Here is an 18,828-nt window from a genome sequence, read left to right on the forward strand (position 1 = left end):
GGGATGTGTGCCTGAGGGCCCGGGCCTCACCGCAGCTCCCGCTCTTGGTGCCGCCTGGACAGACGTACAATCCAGACGCTTCTCTCCCTCTTGCTATCTCTCCCCCTTTCTCTTCCGTAGCTCCAGTTATATTTCCATCGAAGAGAGTAAGAGCGTCTTACATCTTTAAATGTGAGGGTGCACAGTTACCTAGCGTGCATGTCTCACGCACACACAATACAAGGACGTACTGTACCTCTGCATACATATACAGACCCTGCGTTACATGTGAGCATTGTTGTCTGCTGAGGGCTATTAACTGGGATCGTTCCTCACTCAGAGAAGCAGGGTTTCTCTGTTCTGCAGATGGAGGCAGCTTCCGGTTGGGGCCACTCTGCTTCACTCCTCAGCCGGTTGACCTTTGTTCGTTCTCTTCAACTTCAGCCACGGCAGCTAATCTAAAAAGACAAGTCGTATTAGACTTTTCCCTTTTCACGCACCCCACTATAATAACAAGGCAAGCCAGAGACGATGTGGGCAAACCTCAGCCGGATGCAGTCAACGACACCCACAGAGGAGGAAAGGTTACCTCAGTCCTCAGGGCTGCCCCGGGAGGCACAAAGAAGAAGCAACTGCTGTCAACAGCTATGTTTGTTCACCCCAGGCCCGAACCCTCCCACGGGCCTCCGGGCCCCCACCCTGCTTCGGGGCCCCCAGCAGTGCGTGCCCACGGGCAGCCGGGGCGGCAACGGGCCTCTCACAACCGAAAGTGGTAGGCGCGAGGCGCCGGCCCGCTCCCAACAGCTCCCGTGCACTGCGGGGCCGAGCCCCGCCGTCCCGCTTACCCCCAGGCGGGCGGGAGACGCCCCCGCGTCTGCGACCGCCGAAGGGTCTCGCTCGCCACACTGGTGGTGCCGGCCCTCCCCCTCCGGCGCCGGCGGGAAGCGCACCCCGAGCGCCGCCATGTCGCTCCCGGGCACCGCGCGTGCGCCGGAAGCCGCTCGCAGGACGCGAGCGTGCGCATGCGCCGAGCCGCCGCGCGCAGGGGCGGGGCAGGGGCCGTGGGCGCGGGCTGGGGGCGCGGAGGGCGAGGGGCCCCGCGCCGCAGCGCCGCGTCCCGGTCACAAGGCGGCGGCGGCGAGGCCGCCGCGTCCCCCGGGCTGGGGCGGCCCGAACCCCGCACAGAGCTCCAAAGCGAGGGCAGGAAACTCCCCCTCCCGCGGGGACAGCGGCTGCAGGAAAGACCGCCCATCGCCCCCCAAAAGCCCGGTGATCCGAGACTACCGCTCCGGGCTTCCTCCACTGGCCGGCAGCTGCCCGAGTCCGGACCCCGTGCTGACGCCCGCCTCCTCTGCCCCAGCCCCCCCTTCCCGTGCCCCCCCGCAGCAGCAGGCCAGGGTTTTTCCTTTACCCGGTTCCCTCTCTTACACACAGCCCCACATGCGACTCCCCGACCCTCACAGCCCTTCTGCGGCTCGGAACAACAGCGGGACAGCACCTCGGGCTACAGGAAGCGTGTGGGAGACCGGACCCCCGGCCCCAGGCAGCACCAACAGCGTGTCGGCCCGCCACCACCTCCTTCCCGCAGGATGAGCCCTTCCCGGAGCAGAAATGCACGGCCACCGCCCCTCTGGTCTACCTTGACTTTGCAGCTGCAGCTGTAGGCCCTGCAACACAGCAAGGACGAGAAAGGAAAAGCAGAGCAGGCTAAGGGAGAAGAAAATGTGAACCGGGTGCCGAAGAGGGCGAGGGCGGGGTCTCCCCACTCCGCCAGGGCGCCCCGAGAAGCCGTAACAGACTCTCCCAGGGTACTGCCGCACGTCCAGGGCCAGCCGAAGGTTTCGGCTCAGCTCAGGCCTTCTGGGGCCGACGTTGCCGTCTCAGGAATAATCACTTGCCTCCACAGGGTTACAGTCCTTGGCCCAATCTTATAGACTGTAGACCCATGTATCTGCACCTGGCAAAAAGGACACTTCAGAGATGAGAGTCTTACAAAAGAGGACTACACATCCTCCCTGAACTTAGAAGAAGCCAGAGGCCACAACTCGCTGCACTCCAGCCGGTATAAAGTCAGACTCTGGGTCAGGTTTTAATTTCCATGTGGTTTAATAAGTTAACAGGTTCAGCCATTACACAGCAATGGAATTCTTCTTCAACATTTACAAAGGTGCAAGAACTTCATTTAGTCCAAATTAAGTCATTTTATTCTCATCTCTTAAATAGCTACACAGTTCTTTTTTTTTTTTTTTTTTTAATTTTCCTCTGAACAGTCTGGGGTTAAAATAATACACCCAGAAAGAAGGCATCAAAGTACAAAAGAGCACGCACAAGGAGGGGCGCTAATTCAAATTCAGCGTGGGTATTTGGTCCAGTACCTGTATGAGCAAGGAAAGGCTGTGTGGAGCAGTCATGCCTGTAGAAAGAGCTACGGTATCGCAAGTACACAAAGTTTCCAGAAGTTTGACCACCACTGGGATTGTTACTCTACCGTAACACTCACTGTGACCTAGGGGGAGGGAAGGGAGAACGATGCAAAAGACCCCAAACACGCAAACGCCAGCCACCCAATGTTCAGGCATCTCGCCAGTGACCCAGGAATTACTTCTCTGTAGGTGTAGCCAACAATGAACTGAGAGAAGCCATCGCAGGAAGGAAGTGGCATCGCTCCAGACAAAAAAGCAGAATGAAAACATTTGTAAGCATACACTTTGCCGCGTACTCAGTTCTCATCTAGAAACGGCGTGGGCCCATAGTCCTCTTCTATCGGTCTGAAGAAGTTTTCATTATGTTCCCCTCCCATGAACTGTTTTCTGACTAGCTCTCTAGTAGTCTGCCCTCACTCTCCCCCACTTCAGCCCATCTCTCTGAAAACTCCATCCCCAACTACATATGCAGCATGAGGGTGCTTGCAGGGGCAGAAATTGGACTCGCTTGCTCAAGACTCTGCCCCTGCAGAGGTCCACGTAAGACATAGTTTGTGGGTGCCACAGAAACCAGTAAGGCCGCTCTCCCAACCCACCCGTCGTCCTCAAGTCGCTCTGCAGCGTGACCAGTATGGGCGTTTGCTGAGCATGCTCCAGTTACAAGCACGTGCAAGCACGTGTGCGTGTGCGCGATCCCTCTGTCCTCAAATATGCGGCCTTTGAGCACCCTCTCCAAGTATCGGGCCTCAGACATCCAGCAAGTAAAGCATATGACACCCCCAAATCACTGAGCTTTTGCAGTTCTCTCCATCTCTTCCTGTGCCTGCTTTCTCTCGCCTCGAGAGGATGCCCCTCGCAGGCTGATTCCCAGGGCTTTTTCAATGCAGAAGCTCTTAAAAAGCCTTACCAAAACACAGGGAGAGGATGTATCCTGACAGAAATATACTTACAAGCATACTTACAGCTAGAGAAATCTTTCTTCAGAGAAGTAGAAACACACTGCGTAGGTAAGTTCTAGCAACGCTGTTCAGCAAAAACGGGGGGAAAAAAAACAAACACCCAACAAAAAACCACCCACAAAAACCCCAAAAGAACCCTCCAAAACCCAAAATGTATACTTTGGCTTCATTTACCAGTCACCAAGTCACCGTTTCTACTTGTGTAGCTGGCAGCAAAACGTAGCATTTGGAATGCAGGCCCTCATAAGCAGGTTGAACTCCTTCAGAAGCCTCCGTGCGTTCAAGCCCACCACTCTGCCACGCCTCCTCCTCCACATAGTCGGTCAAGGACCGATTTCACAAGGTGCAAATATCGAGCCTACCCTGAGACAGCAACCTGGCAAGTGCAGATCAATCGAGACTAAAAAAGTTCGAAGGCGGCCCACACCGCACGCTGGGGTTGCTTTGCGGTCCCGGGCATTACAAAATGCCACACACCCCACAACGGCACCAAGGCAAGGGCATGGGTATCCAGAAGTAGCGGAACAGGGAAAAGCAGATTTCAAATAGCATTTCTTTTGTCCTAAAGCCAGAAGCACAAGCAGGGATTAAATACAAAAGAGATTTCTTTAAGCAGCAGTTCTATGGGGGTGACCTCCCTGGGACTCTGCCCTCCAGAAACTGTCAAGACAAAGACATATGTGACCTTCCCTTTCCTTCGGAGGAGATTAGGATAGAGGAATTGTTTCTCAGCCCGATATTCACACTTTTCCCACGAGGCAGATTCATTACCATTCTTGGCTTTGAGAAGCCGGGAGAGTAAACCGTGCTTGCATAGCCAGGACTAACAAAACCAATTGCCTGCTACTCGGGGGATGAACACAACCGTGCATGCGAGAAAGGAAGCCATGTACGGATATAAAGAGCAAGGATCAACACGTTAATCGGGAGCGTATCGGATCTAAAAAACTCAGGATTCATGCACCTGAGCCATTCTCCCTACCCCTCTGTCCCTCAAACATTAGCTGACCTCAAACAGCAGTTGACTCAAACACCCTGAAAAACATTCTGCACTTACCGAGAACATTTAGAAGAACATAAAAGGTTACGATATCAGTCCTACAGCGTACAACTTTGAGAAGCAACGAAACGGCAGAAAGTACATCTCTGTTAGGAAATACGAGCAGATGCGGGAATTAACATTTGGGGATGCGCTCTCTCAGCCCTTGACGATATCCCTTTCCTCTGCGAGCTATCTAACCAGACACAAGCTTTCATAGCAGTTTACTGCCCATGATAAAAAGCAGTGCCAAAAATTCAAGGGAAGAGACACACCGACCGTCCCGTGTTCCCGCGTTCCGTTCGTTCCAGGGACCACAATGCAGGAGGTTCCCAGATGAGTCTTCTGCCAGGTCGAAGCTCAAAATCAATGACAGAACCTCCACTGCGATTCATGAGCAGGCATAGCCTGGAGCCAACAAACTGGGACCAAATTCAGGAAAGCCCACAGACGAATGGCAGGAATGGCCCATTTAACATAGCTAGAAAGGGTTGCTTGGTCCCCTAGGCTGGCAAAGAACTCAGGTTTCATTTTTACTCCTACCTTTCCTATCAACTCCTTCCTCTGAGACAGACCGAAATATTCCAGTTGAAATCCAGGTACGCGTTTGTCAGACACAAGCCTCGCTCACTTTTTCCACCTCCAGTCTACAGCGACAAGGACAACGCTCGCTCGGCCTCGCAGCCCTCTTCGTGTACATGAGCCCTATTCACGCTTCAGAAGCGCAGACAGACACCTCGGGCATTTGCCTCCAGCTGCCCTGCACCGAGACAGCTGAAGCTGCTCTTGCGGTTTCAAGAAAAGAATACAGGACTACTGAAAGAGACTCGTGGAAGGTCCTGTAATTAAACCTGCAACTGAAGAGCCACCGGCTGTTCTGAAATTTCCTTTCCGTTCAAGCCAGTATTTCTAATGCAAGGTTTCACAGCCATCCTGCTACAGAAGTGGTGCTGTCCGGGCTCAGCCAGCACTTTTCATTCAAAGCAACCTGGACACGATACTATAAAAGAACAAACAAAAACCAAAAATGGAGCGTGAAGTACCGTTAGTAACAGAGGCAGACTCATAGCGGGGACAGTGGTGCAAGAGAGAATGCCAAACTGGAACCAAACCCCAAGGCTGGGAGAACAAAGACGTGTCTGCAAAGGACAGCACCGCGTGTGACGCCACACCAACCCAGCAAAGGAGGCTACATCACTCCGGCAGCCGGATCACTAGAGGCGAGCCACAGAGCACCAACTTCCACCGACACCGCAGCGGGAACCAATCGCTTGCATCGAGGAAAACTATTTTTGGCAAGAAATGGCGAGTGTGCCAACATCCGTAGCGCACAGAGCTGAGAACGAAGCCACGGTACCATGCAGACGACAAAAGAAACAAAGGATAAAAGACATGAAGGAGCTTGGGGATGACAGAAAGACTCCCAGACCAAAACAAACAGATGGAGAAGAGGTTCCCTGTCAGCTGGCTGGACCAGTCCCATTTCTCACATATGCCCAACCTCGCCGGGAATCAGCAGGAAAAACAGGAAAGAGTCCCTCCTGCTGGCACGCACTGGCACGTTCAATCCGAGCCCCGGGTGACTCTGGCCTTCCCTACCTCCAGATATTTTCTGATACACGCCCTGAAACTCCCACCTGTAAATCCTTTCACAGCAGCACACCAAACATGTTTGGTCTTTGGAAATGGCACGCACTGACCAGCCAGGATTTGTCCTTCTGAAGAACATGACATGTTACTTTACGCGTGCCGTTGAGGGAACCACCGCTTTTTCAGTTGGTTGCATCCTGGATAAGGCGGGGCGGCAGCCCTCGCCTTGGGAGGTACCATAACAGGAGAGCAGAGCTAGCAAATCTGGTCAGGCCTAGGCGATCGCTCTTCAGCAAAGTTTTTCCTCCCCTTTGGCCCATCTCCTTAACTCTACAAGCCACAGGAGAGCAGGAGCTTCTGTTCAAACCAGGCACACCAATGGGGCGCAAGCATTTCTCCAAAGAGAGTCGTCGCGCTATCCGAACGGGGCCTCTGGGGATATTCGCGATGTTAACATGTCAGACGACCAGAAAACTGTTTGTCTAGAAAGGCAGTATCCTCCCGCACAAGGATTCAATTTTCCCCCATGTGCCTCCCTCTGCAAACACACGCTGCAGAAATGCCCACCGTTTGAACGTGCTGGATCGGGTTTGCTAGAAGAAAGGAAATACCAGACGCAATCAAGAAAGGCTCCTTCTACCACAGGAAACCCTTTCATCAGTGAAAACATGTAAACTCTTGTCTCTTTCTGCCATGTGACTTCAGGCTCCACGTCAGACTGCCCTTTTGCGAGCATTGTCACGTTCCTCGCCATCCATCCCCAGCGCAGTGCCGGTCCTCGTCACGAGAACTGTGAGAGGCCAGGCACTCCGCAGGTGCAGAGGACGGCCTGGTGCCCTGCCAGCAACGCTCCCGACAGAAAGGGTTCTGCTCGTATAACGGTTGGTGCACACAGGCAGCACGGCCCCTTCCCCATGCAAGAACACGGATGCAGAAGGAGGGCTGCGTCACAGCATGGCAGCACTGACGGCAGCGACCAGATGACCTTGCAAGGGCCCGGGCTTCTACAAAAACTCGCCCAGTGGTTAGAACTTCTGTCTTTGTAGAGACTCCTTCCTTCATCAGCACAGCACAGAAAGAAGGCATCCCTCAGAGTCGTCCACCAAACCAGAGACCGTTCCAGCGGCAGAGCCGGGTGGAGAACCACAGCTTGTTCTCCTGATGGCTCACTGCCCCACGCTGCACCGCACCTAAGTCAGGTTACAGCCTTTGCACCGAGCAGAAGCAACGAGAGCATTTAGACGGCCAGCGACCACGTCATTCTCTCTCGCTGGAAGAGCCAAGCGAGGCTACATCCCACGCTTCTTGGCAACACAGCTAACCTGGTAGTTTCTTCATCTTTAACTCTGAGGGTGACCACTCGAGATCTGCCCCCCTCCCCGCTTTCCAGGACGCACCCAGCAATGCCAGACAGCTACACAGGCGGAGTCGCTTCCGCAGCTCCCAGGACCCCCACAGGGATTAGCATGCCACCTGGATTTTCTGGGAGAGCACGGTGGGGTACGACGGTCCGAGAAGGCTCAGCCAATGCAAACAAGTGGCCTAAGCCCCAGGTTCACCACCTCCATTCCCCGCATGGCATAAAGCACCGGGGTGTCTTCCCTCAGCCAAGCTTGGAAGGAACTGGACTTCAGGTCACAGATACCGCGGAGTGGGAAGACAAGAGACTAGAAAAGGATCTCTGCTCAATCTTTCCGATGGGCTTCTCCCTCCTTCAGTTCTCACCTGCTGTCGTGCTGTCGCTAGCTTTGGGTTTGGATTTAGACTTGAAGGAGAAGCGCTTAATGAGGCGGCGCGAGAAGCTGCCGGCTTTCTTCCTGGCAGCAGAGTTGGCGGTGATGTTGGACAAGTCGTCATGTGACTGGCTCAGGCCCGCTTCTTTCTGCTTGCTCCTTCTCCGGAAGATGAGCTTGGTACCACTCCGAAGAAAGCTAACTGCAGAGACAGAAAGGAAGGAGACGGAAACCACGATAGCATCCTGTCCTGGCAAGTCTCGGGAGCATTAGCGCACCCGGCCGCTCTCGGATGAGCGGCAAACACCTCTTCCGCTCTGAGCGGCAGAAGCGCACCACAGGTCAGTGAATCCCAGCTCCCAGCCGCAAGGCAAAGTTTATGTTCAGGACAGACCGCAATACTAACAAGCTGCTTCGCTAAGCACACCGTCATGTGTTCTCTCTGCGAAAACTTCCTTTTAAGCAACCATGTCCTCCCTTCAGTGGAAGTGCATAGAATGGCAACAGAAAACTAAGACTCATACAAATGGAAAACAAGTGGAAATATCTGCGTGTGGAGACACCAGGAGGAACACACACCAGAGAAACGGCCTCTCAGACTCGCCCGTCTCAAGGGCACCCAGACGAGCAGGTCATCGAGCCCCTGGAAAAACTGTCCATGGTTTCACGAGATGCCCAAATCCAGAGACAAGTAACAGCAACAGCTTCGAATGACTCACGTGGGCGAGACAGGACGGAGAAGCCGATTACTGTCAGCCCCAGTCAGGTGCAAACAGGCATATCCAAAACTTGCATGCCCTACAAAGCTATCACAGTGTTTCCTACAGAGGGGGCTTGCTTTCCCTTTCCTTCCTTCTCTTCCCTGCCCACCAGGTCTCTCAAGAATCTGGGCCACGCACCCTTCTACCCACCGACGGGCAAACAAGGGGCCACTATGGTCCAAACTGTACCCGGCTGGACCAGGGTACAGCCCCACAAAACTTGGCCCGCTGTCATGTGCTGAACGATCGATCTTGGCTCACACTCGTTTACCTAAGTTTGTAGCTAACTGAAACCGTCACAGCTACAAGCAGACAAATCCAAGGCATGCCATCCGCCCAACCGACGCAAGCCCAGAAAGTCCAGAACAGCAGCTCAGTCAGGGCAGGCCAACTCCATCGTTTAAAAGCAGAGAGTTTGCGTGGACTTCCTACAGTACGACAGGTCAGAGGCGCTAGCTGCTTTGATGCTAACGGAGAAAAAAGGAGGGCATCAAGGCCCATACAATCTACATTGTCAGGTGGCCTCCATTTCCACGCCAGAGGTGGCCAAATTCAGAGAAGGAATCGTTATTTACGGGCACACGCCTGATCTGCGGTCCCAGAGGCCGGGGGGAGAAAACAGGTTCTTGGGAACACACAAGCTGTGGAGGAAAGCGTAGGAGAGAGGCAGGCTCTGCCAGGCTCCCGCAGATGCTGCTCTTCACCACGCCGAAAGCTGGCCACAGCTCCCGTGCTCGGGCAAGGGAACCCGGATGTCACTTTTTTCTCAAGGACAACAGGCTAACTTTAGCTACTATCTAACGGTTTATCCTTACCTTTGTGATCTTTCAAGCTCCTGGTCTCGAGGGCTCCCGTAGAGCCGGTTTCCGACTCCACATCTTCCACCGACGGTCTCTCAGAGATGTCCGATCGCGTCGTCTCATCCAGCTCCTGACTGGCCCTTTGACCCGACGGCGACGCTTCCAGCAGCTGTGACGATTCGGTAGAATCGTGCGTCCGGTCAGCTGTGCCCTCCGCCATGGAATCCCTGTATGCCGCGGCCTCCAAGGATGCAGCGTAACCCAAAGAAAGTGCCATTTCATCTTGAGCGATAGGTACCTGGAGGGGGGTTAGAAGGTCAGACAGACAGGAAGATGGGGTCTACAGGATCGCGTCCATCTCCCTTCTTCCATCCACACCTACGTACGGATGCTCCGGTTCCGATCATTGCTGCTCGACAGCACTAATGTGCAATTGTCGCTCTTTTGCCGGAATGGGGCCAATTCCAAAGCTTTCCACAGCACCTCCCTCACTCCCGCAGGCAAGTCCACGGAGAACTCCTTAGATTCTCCACGAGGTTCCCAACCCGGTACGGCAGCAGCCTCCCTTTCTGCAGCCGCCCTTTGCAAACTCCCACCAGCAGTTGCCCTGCAGACTGGCAAGTTACCTTTGACACTCGCTGGGAAGCAGCAACAAGCTGCAAGGAAGCGGCAAAAGGGTTCTGCCGAGCAAGTCGTCTGTGCTGGAACCTTCCCACACTGATCCCTACGGGACAGGGTGGTTTCACGCACACATCCCTAGAAACAAACTCCCAAATTGGAAATGGAGCCCCCTAACTACCAGAGACCTTGGAAACTCCCGAGATGATCAGTGTGCTGCGTTTCGTCGGTGTCTTCTTGGCGGGCTTGTTATTCGTCTCGGTGAGCTGCCTGATCGCCGTCTCAGCCACCGGATCCAAGCCGTTGGGCATATGGCTATCCCCTGAGCACAAGAAAGATACCAACGCTTGAAGCAGCGACCTTCAGCACGGGCAAGAGGTCACTCGGTGACCGCAATGTTTGTAAGAGGCAACTATATGTGCATGAAGGTAGAGAATGGAATTAATTATGGACTTGCCTAAATAAACCAAAGCAAGGATGCTGCATATACCCCTCTGCCCTTTTAGGCACCTGAAAAGTTTGACATCCCACCAGGCATATCATTAAAACATCCTTCCCGCTCCACAAAGACTACCAAAGACTCCCAAGAGTTTAGGCAGCCTTGGCCACAAACCGTCAAAACGGCTGCAGCACTCTGCCCTGGAGATAACCAGAGCCCCGAGTACAGGGTGAGCAAAGCTCTTTTGGTCTGGATAGCTTGGAATGTTCTCATCAAGCAAGGAAACACCCACAGTCACAGAACAGAGAGCCCAAGTGGAATTTCTTTTACCTGTCCCCACCCACCACCACCCCTCCACCCCTGCCTTCACTGGGGCACTCAGATGTTCTCTTCTGCAGCAAACGCAGACAAGTTTGGCAACCTATATTCAGACTGCCACTCTCCAAGAAAGGCTAAGGAACACCGTTGCTCTGGTAAGAGCCTGAGATTTCCAAGCACTTACGGCTACCGCTGGGCAAGGGGCCGCGAGGGCAGCTGCTCTCCAAAAGCACCGTTGTCTTCTTTTCGGTCACTTCCACCTTGGAAGGCGACCTCGATGGTGAATCTTCACAGCGAAAGAGGCAGAGACACAGAGTCACCGGTAAGTGGAGACAAAGCTTCGGCAACTTCGCTACTGTGTCACGGCCCCCTACACACAGCCCCAGAAAGCCTCAAGCACTCGCAGAGAGCCTGGAGAGGCCGGCTCCGTGAGGCTTTGCAGCAACAAAGTAGTAAGAAGCCTACTGGAAAAAGACACGTGAAGCAGCCCCGTCGCGAGACCCCATTCATGCTGTTTCCCAGCCCCACCTCACGGAATACCCAGCACTGCATTCATCAGGATGTCAGACTGCAAGCAGCGACAACCTCTAGTAAGCCAGGTCAACGTACTTTCAGCTCGGCATTCAGTACATACAGCGCAACTTCTTCAGGAGTGAAGAAAACAGAGCAAGAGTGGCAAAACACTCAGCCCGACACCACGCAGAGGTTATGTGGCAGCGTATCCAGAGTCAGGACCTCCCACCACCAAAGGGTGTCGGGGAGGTTCAACCCTCTCTCGCCACCCCCCCAAACGCAGGGCTGCATCAACTCCCTCCCCCAAGGCTACACCCAAGTCTCCAGACAGCCACAAGACGCTAAGGGAACAGCGACGAAGCCCATGTTCCGACCCAGAAGCTGACAGCGCTGCTCAAGCTGTGAGTCTGCAACGTACGACGGTTAACTGGTTTTGCTACCGCCCACGTGAGCAACCTCAGGAATATCGCTGCCGAGCCTGTGCCCCCATAGCGGCCACCTGTATGAGACGCTCGTCGCAGGGCAGCCTCACCCAGTTTGCAGTCTGCCTTGGGCCGGGACTGAATTGTGGTGACGGTAGTCACGATGGTGCCATCAGGCATGATGGTCCGGTCCATCTCCACCTTCTTAGTGGGGGTGATGCTGGTTCGCAGAGATGTGGTGTGCTGAGCATTCAAAGATGCAGGAGACTCCTGGAATAGCAGCTACAAAGAGTAAAGTGCAGCTCAGAGAGGCTCTCCTCCTCCCAGATGGAAAGGCGGGCATATGGGTGACAAAAGCTACCACTCTGCGCCCCAAAGAGCCATCCCCTCTCCGCTGTCGGTCAAACGGATGGAGGCTCAGGCACCGAGGGCCTGCTGACACCCCTCCTCAGCCTAAGGGTCTGCCAGTCCCCTGCAACGAGCCCAGGCCCAATCATGCTCATCCCAGCTAGAGGCTCACATCACGAACGCTTCCAAGAGCAGGTGTTTGTGCCAAGCTTACGGAGTCGTGAGCTCACCTCCAATATAATAGTAGCTTCAGCTGCCAGTGACCGCCCAGCTCCCGGGACCAGCGAGCAGACCTGTCTCCCAGATGGTTGTTTGCCCAAAGAATCGAGCAAAAGCGTGGCATGCGCCAGCAGCACATCTGTGAGAAGGAACAGGAAAACAAAATACAACACATGACCTCAGTACCTCAGACGTGTTCCAGGCAACCTCTGCTTTTGGGAAGCAGCCCAGTGGGCCAATGAAGCAGATCGCCACGACTCCGGCAGCTCCCAGGTTCGAGGGGGGGGGAGGGGGCGGGCACCGCTCCTCTGCTCCTCTTTACCCATCCAGAAATCGACTCCCTTACAGAGGTGGCCATTGCGTGGCCTCCATCAAAATAGGTGCTGCAGTTAGTCCCTGACCGAGTACAAATGAACAGAGGTAGGAGCCTTCTGCAACGTTCCTCCAATACACAGGGGCAAATCCCCACATGCCTCTTCCCGCTTCTGACTGGAGATGGGCAGACCACAGGAACCTCCTGGGTACCGAAAAGGTCAGAGTAAGAGCGCTTCGCTAAGAACAACGGACTCCAGAGTTACTTCAGGCAGTCAGAGGCTCACATAATGTTGGGCAAGAAAACACCTTTGCAGAGTTCATCACACATCGTACCAACACAGAACTACCGCAGGCTCAAAGCATAGGAAGTCCCTTAGGCAATTTTGTCTCCCTGTCTTACAATCCGTCTTACAGCTGCCCATACTCACTTCCCCCTCCATCGCTGTTCCCCAGCACCTGTAGCTTCAGCTCTTTACTTCTAGGTCCCAGTTCCCTGTCAAAACACAAAAAGACAGGCTGGCGTTAGGCAATCTTTGCAGAATGGCCACGGAGCAAACGACCCCATTCCGTATCTTCCCTCCCTCACATCTCGACTCCATTCCGTATCTTCCCTCCCTCACATCTCGACTCCATTCCGTATCTTCCCTCCCTCACATCTCGACCCCATTCCATATCTTCCCTCCCTCACATCTCGACCCCATTCCGTACTTCCCTCCCTCACACCTCGACCCCATTCCGTACTTCCCTCCCTCACATCTCGACCCCATTCCGTATCTTCCCTCCCTCACATCTCGACCCCATTCCGTATCTTCCCTCCCTCACATCTCGACCCCATTCCGTATCTTCCCTCCCTCACATCTCGACCCCATTCCGTATCTTCCCTCCCTCACATCTCACGCTCCTCATCATCTTTTCCAAATCACCAGTTCACACGCGCTACTTTGGAGGACGCGACAAGGGGCAGCAAACTACGCACAAGAGAACTCTGGTTCGCTTCCTCTGCAGGGCTGCATAAGCTGCCAGGGGAAGTTGAGGGGGCGACCCATCCAGAAGGCCGAGATTTACGCTCCAGGCCTTGCACACCTGCCGCTCCCATGCATCCCCCGTGATCGGTGCTTCTGCCCGTACAGTTAAAACACAGAGAGTCCAGGGGAGCGGGAAATACGTACGCGTGCCAGGGCCAGTCGACGGAATTGGCAGCTCGTCACACAGGCAACGCAAACACATGCCACCCTACAGCGCAGACTTCACCTCTGCGCCGTCTGCATCAATTAATTATGACAGCACAGTAACAACACCCAGAGACCACGTCAGTCTGCCTCTGCCGTGCCAGCTGGAAGGAGGGCAGGCACTTACAGAAAGAGCTCCTCGGTCCACTCCAGCTCTGCTGCAGCACCGGCACCACCAGCTGTCACTGGCCTCGTCCGCTTCTGCTGTGGGGGGCTGTCTAGCTCTGCCACGCAGCATACCTCCCCAACTCCTGCAAGACAGACGAGGCAGCGGCTTGGTGGATGCACACCCCTCTTTTCCATTCAAACCCACTCAAAACATCCACTTGCTCCAATCTGGCCACGCACGTGTTCTCCCCTGCAGATGAGCAATGTTTTCACGCTTACCTCCCTTCCCCTGACAGGCCAAGTTCAACACTCGAAGATTCCGGAGCAACAGCTTAGAACCCAGAGGGGCCACTGCTACTCCAGACAGGGACTCTCGAGTCAACTTATTGCTGGGTACCTGAGGAATGACAAGAGCAAGACCAACAACTTTTATCGTTCGCACACCAGCGGGCAGTAGCGAGATGTTCATCTTTGCATCTACTAAGTAGCCCCTTGCACCAACACAGGCCAATACCCGCAGAGCTATCGAGAGATGCTGCAGACTCCCTGAGCTATTGACCTCCGGTGGCCCCCCCCGCTTGTTATTTCAGATGAGAAACTTCAGGCAGACAGGAGAAGAGACAGACACGAACAAGCTTGCTGGCTGCCAAACGAACAGCTGAAGACAACAAACCATGGCCCATTCCTGACTGTAAAGGCTGCCCTGGAGGGAGCCTCAGTGTTCCGAGCAACGGAGAGACTGCCAAAACAGAGACGCGCCTTGGGCGGTCCAGCTCTGCCTCAACACATCCGGCACTCAGCGTTCAGGAAACAAGCTACAAACAGAGCTGTCCTTCGGACCAGTTTCCAATTATCCCTAGTCCCCATGCCGTAGTACCCCAGACTCTTACAACGGCGCAAGCCAGGATGTGGCCGTCGCCCAGGAACGAGTCTTAACCCTCAGATTCCTGCCCGAGTCGCAGCCCTCAGAAGCATGCTGGGGCACAGCATTTGAGGCACAAGAACAACACGGAGCGAGCGCCTTACCGCACCGGCTCCGGCGGTGCAGGCCTTCAGATTCACCATCATGGCTGGCTGCGTGCTGACAATGGTGTCCTCGATCAGATCCTTTATCGTGGACAGATCCACTCTCCCTTCATTCTTCTCTCCGCAAATCAGGAGAAAATGCAGGAAAGTCATAATGAGGCAGACACATTTTCTCCTTATACAGCTCCAACTGCCTCTCAAGCCTCTAAGACGCTACACAGTCCTTCTCCCGGTAATAACCTCCCATATCCCATACTGGCTCTCCCCAGTGCTTAAAGATTCCGTTTAACAGCTGCACGCAAATGCAAGTGGTCTAAATGAGAGAAACTAAGCCTCTACATCTGTGGTCTACCCATTGCAAATTTTGACAATACACCTTTTACAGTTCATCACCTCCTCACCACCTCGTGAGACAGTACTACTGCACTTTTGTGAGAACAGCCAAATTCCTACATCTACTCAGGAAAAAGCAACGAGACCGTCAGTAAAACGAACCAACCAACCTATTTGGATCACAGAAGTGTAAGCACGCTGACATTCAGCTCGTTAAACCTCTAATACCCACACTAATCTCTCAAAAAAACCCAAACAAACAAACCAAACCAACCAACCAACAACAAAAACCCCAAAACCACCCCAAAGCCAACCCAGCTCATTTCGCAGCTCTACACCGGGCAATGGCAGGAGGACCTGCACAGACAGAAAACCTTTATTGCTGCGCACTCTCCCATTCAGCTGCTACACCAGCCTCGGAAAACAGGCCTCGGTACTGCTTCAGCCCTCTTGAGGATGTGCCGTTTGGACGGAGCCGAGCCAGTACCAATGCCAGGGCAAAAGAATCCCCTCCCTCGCCCTAAACAGCCACGACAGTGAGTTGCCAACCTCTCCCCCTCCACAGCGGCCTTCCTCCCGGCTTGGCGCCATTTCTGCCCCTCCCGTCCTTCCTCCACTCCAGTCCAGCCTCCTGCTGTCGACCACTCACCTCGCAAAGTTGAAGTCTCGGAAGAACCGAAAGGTTCAAGTCTGGTCTGTCCTTGAACGTCCACGACACCAGGAGACCTTCGTTCTGTATCTCTTCCAAGCGGATCTCCACCTGGCCCAGAACAAAAACGCACGGTCAGGAACAGTTTCTGTTTCTGTGAGGTGTTTTTTGCCCCGCTTCAAATTCAGCAACTGAAAGGCCCTCATACCAGTGCGACAATAAGAGACAGAACGTAAGAACACAAGCGGTCCTTGGCTTATGGGAAGAAGCAGCTGCAGAAGCCTCATTGCTCCGCAGTCAGATCCAGCTTCCTTGCTGCCTTTGGACACCCAGGCACCATCAGAGACAAAAAAGGTAGGTTCTTTCTGTGGCCAAAGAAAAAGCCCGCAGGACAATCCAAAAGTGTGAGTTAGGCACCGACATGGAATATTTACTGAGCTACGCCAATTAACCACTGCCAAAAGAAGAAAGATGGCCCCACCTAAAGTGTGACGAGATGGAAGTGGAGCACAAGGAAGGTCTCAGGAGGCATCATGACTGGGAGAAGAAACGTTCCGAGAGGGCCAGAGAGACAGAAAAAGGATTGGAGACATGACGAATAAATCCAGAGGGGATCTGAACTGAGTAAACTTGTCATCAGAGGGACAGGGAATGAATAGAGGCACGGCTAGAGGGAAGAGAACAGAATGACTGGGCTGGGCCACAGATATGGACTCAGGAAGTCCTCTGAGGGAATGAGAGGGATGTGAGATCCGCTACAGTCTGCTAAGGGCAACCTCAAAGGCATTGATAGGCATTGTGACACCGTTAGAAGGGTCCCGATTGGGCCAAAGACACCAAAGAAGTCTCAGGGATGCAAGGAAGCCTGGAGGGCATTTGAACAGAGTACAGATGTCCTCAGGAGGCCAGGGACCAAACGGAGACACCCTAGATGGCAGAGAGGACAGTAAGAATGCTCTGAGGCGCCAACCAACCCAAGGACAGATTTCAGAGAGAACAAGCGTGGCCATTTTTAAGTTAGCGATGTGTCTCTAGGAGATCATCCTCAGACTGAAAACTCATCCAAGTTACCAACAGTCTGCAACAACAAAGCAGGCCATCCCATAGTTCAGTTGAAAAGTCACACACCCATACACCCGAAAGGAATCGTTAATGCAACGGACAGAAACAGAACCAGACTGGAAGAACTCCCGACCCCATATCTCTAGTAAAAACATGGGAGTGAAATTTAACATAGTTTTAAAGTAATGGACAGACTGACATTTGTTTACCACAAACACAGAAGGTCATCAGTCGAAAGCGACAGATCTGGGACAGGGTAGCCAGGTAAGTAACCAACGAGAGGTGTGTAAGAGAGGCAAGGCACATTTGGGAATACAATACTTGAAGTCTTCTGACCAATGGGCATACGGTAACCTTACCAGCATTTCACAATGCAGCAGCAAGGCCTCAATTACAATACCACACGCAATTCTCTACGAGAACGATCGACTCAAAACTTCAGCAGGAGTGAACGAGGAGACCTAGAAAATGCCAGCGAGTAGAGAAGCAATTTGATGAGATGTGGCAAAGGCCAGCCGGCTCCCAGAGACTACGCAAAGATGAAAAGCGACCACAGTTGCCACCCACAACTAGATCAGCAGCAGGCATGCTAAACGTCAAGGAGAGAGAGAGAGAGAGAGAGACAGAGAGAAGCTATTTAAACGACCGCGGAATGGAGGCACAAAACCAAACCAGGACGATCTGATAAACGTAGGTTGACAATTTTAAGAAAGCTTCTGAGAGCGAAGGAGCTGTAGAACAACCTTCGAACTACAGTACCTGCAATAGCATGGGATCAGCTTCTGCCACCACAGAGTTACTCCTAATTTTGCCACCTCTCCCTACAGCACAAGCAAGCCCGCGGTCTCCAAGCAAGATACCCGCCTCCAGCATTGACCCCTTCTTCATGATGGGAACAAAATCACATTCCGGAGAAGCGAATCCAGCCAGAAGATGACTACAGAGTTACCACCCATTGCGATTTCCCAGAGCTTCTGTTCTGGAAGAAGCATCTCCCATGTTCAACACACAGGAAAAATCTGTGTCACATTCTTGTAAAATGTATTAAGGGAAGCACTGACAAGCAAACCGCTCCTCACCCTGGATTTTTTTTCAATCCGACAACCAGGACGACACCGTAATTGTACATACACGCAGGATGCGTCTTTCCCTATCCATTGTGTCGCAACAGGAATCGAACTCTGTCGACCCTTCGCTTCTTAAACGCCCGCTTAAGAACACAGTACAGAATGCTGCCCCGTCTCAAATCTCTCTGGATTTTGTTACTGCTACGTTAGGTAGCCAAGATCTACAGAACGAGCCTCAGAAAATGGGACTCAGCACACAGATGGGGAATATCTGCTGCTCTGCCCAACGTCAGCGACAGCACGCTGCCTCTTTCGGCACGACAAGGCCTTTATTTGCACTAAATGGGATCCTCCTTCCTCGATCAGCGTGGAGCTGGGTGAAAGAACAAGTTCAACGGCGAACTTTTTACAACCATTACCTGAGCCTGCAGCACAGCCAAAGTGACGTGATAGGTGTCCACAGAAACAGCAGCTGGGGACTGCTGAGTAACGGAGACAGGGAATTTCACAGCTTCAGCTGACAGATGGCAGTTTAGCACCTAGAGACATAAGGAAGGAGATGAGTTTATATCCTTGGCAAGGCAGCCATGCGACAGCAAAACCTCTAAAAGTGACAGACACGGTCGACCCGTCGCGGCAGGAAAGAAACATCAGGTGTAGTCCCAGAGACAGTTCCACACCGCAAACCTGTCGCTTCAGACTCTCCTACGTGAGACAGTAAAGACGTCTCAGTGACAGGAGCTCTCTTCTCCTCTCCACCGTAGGATCCCAATGTTCAGGCTCAGCATCCATATGCCCCAGCTCCACCAACACATCTCCCACCAAGGCTCTCCCAGAGCTCACCGCCACGCAGCCCCAGAGCCGCGAGCTCACAAGCC

The 18,828-nt window shown here is 53.5% G+C and overlaps 1 protein-coding gene across 7 annotated transcripts in view; it reads right to left on the reverse strand.

The window, feature by feature from the left end:
- Nucleotides 1–18,828, reverse strand: part of C2CD2L (C2CD2 like) — a 43,118-nt gene that overhangs the window by 17,416 nt on the left and 6,874 nt on the right. For 4 of the 7 annotated variants that reach the window (XM_074848796.1, XM_074848794.1, XM_074848793.1 and 1 more), the window contains exons 3-16: nt 18,370–18,489; nt 15,822–15,932; nt 14,840–14,953; nt 14,093–14,210; nt 13,833–13,956; nt 12,905–12,969; nt 12,173–12,300; nt 11,705–11,876; nt 10,844–10,945; nt 10,091–10,224; nt 9,300–9,582; nt 7,716–7,925; nt 1,478–1,646; nt 256–437 (exon numbers count right to left, since the gene is read on the reverse strand). In XM_074848796.1, the coding sequence (XP_074704897.1) occupies nt 1,615–1,646; nt 7,716–7,925; nt 9,300–9,582; nt 10,091–10,224; nt 10,844–10,945; nt 11,705–11,876; nt 12,173–12,300; nt 12,905–12,969; nt 13,833–13,956; nt 14,093–14,210; nt 14,840–14,953; nt 15,822–15,932; nt 18,370–18,489 (1,713 nt within the window). In that variant the 3' untranslated portion in view covers nt 256–437; nt 1,478–1,614. Of the gene's footprint in view, nt 1–255; nt 438–1,477; nt 1,647–2,066; nt 7,926–9,299; nt 9,583–9,910; nt 10,009–10,090; nt 10,225–10,843; nt 10,946–11,704; nt 11,877–12,172; nt 12,301–12,904; nt 12,970–13,832; nt 13,957–14,092; nt 14,211–14,839; nt 14,954–15,821; nt 15,933–18,369; nt 18,490–18,828 lie in introns of those variants that run through there. The other 3 variants (XM_074848798.1, XM_074848800.1, XM_074848799.1) reach the window with 3 other exon arrangements.

The sequence above is a fragment of the Strix aluco genome, chromosome 23 (genome assembly GCF_031877795.1).
Source record: "Strix aluco isolate bStrAlu1 chromosome 23, bStrAlu1.hap1, whole genome shotgun sequence".
In the NCBI taxonomy this organism is placed as follows: Eukaryota; Metazoa; Chordata; class Aves; order Strigiformes; family Strigidae; genus Strix; species Strix aluco.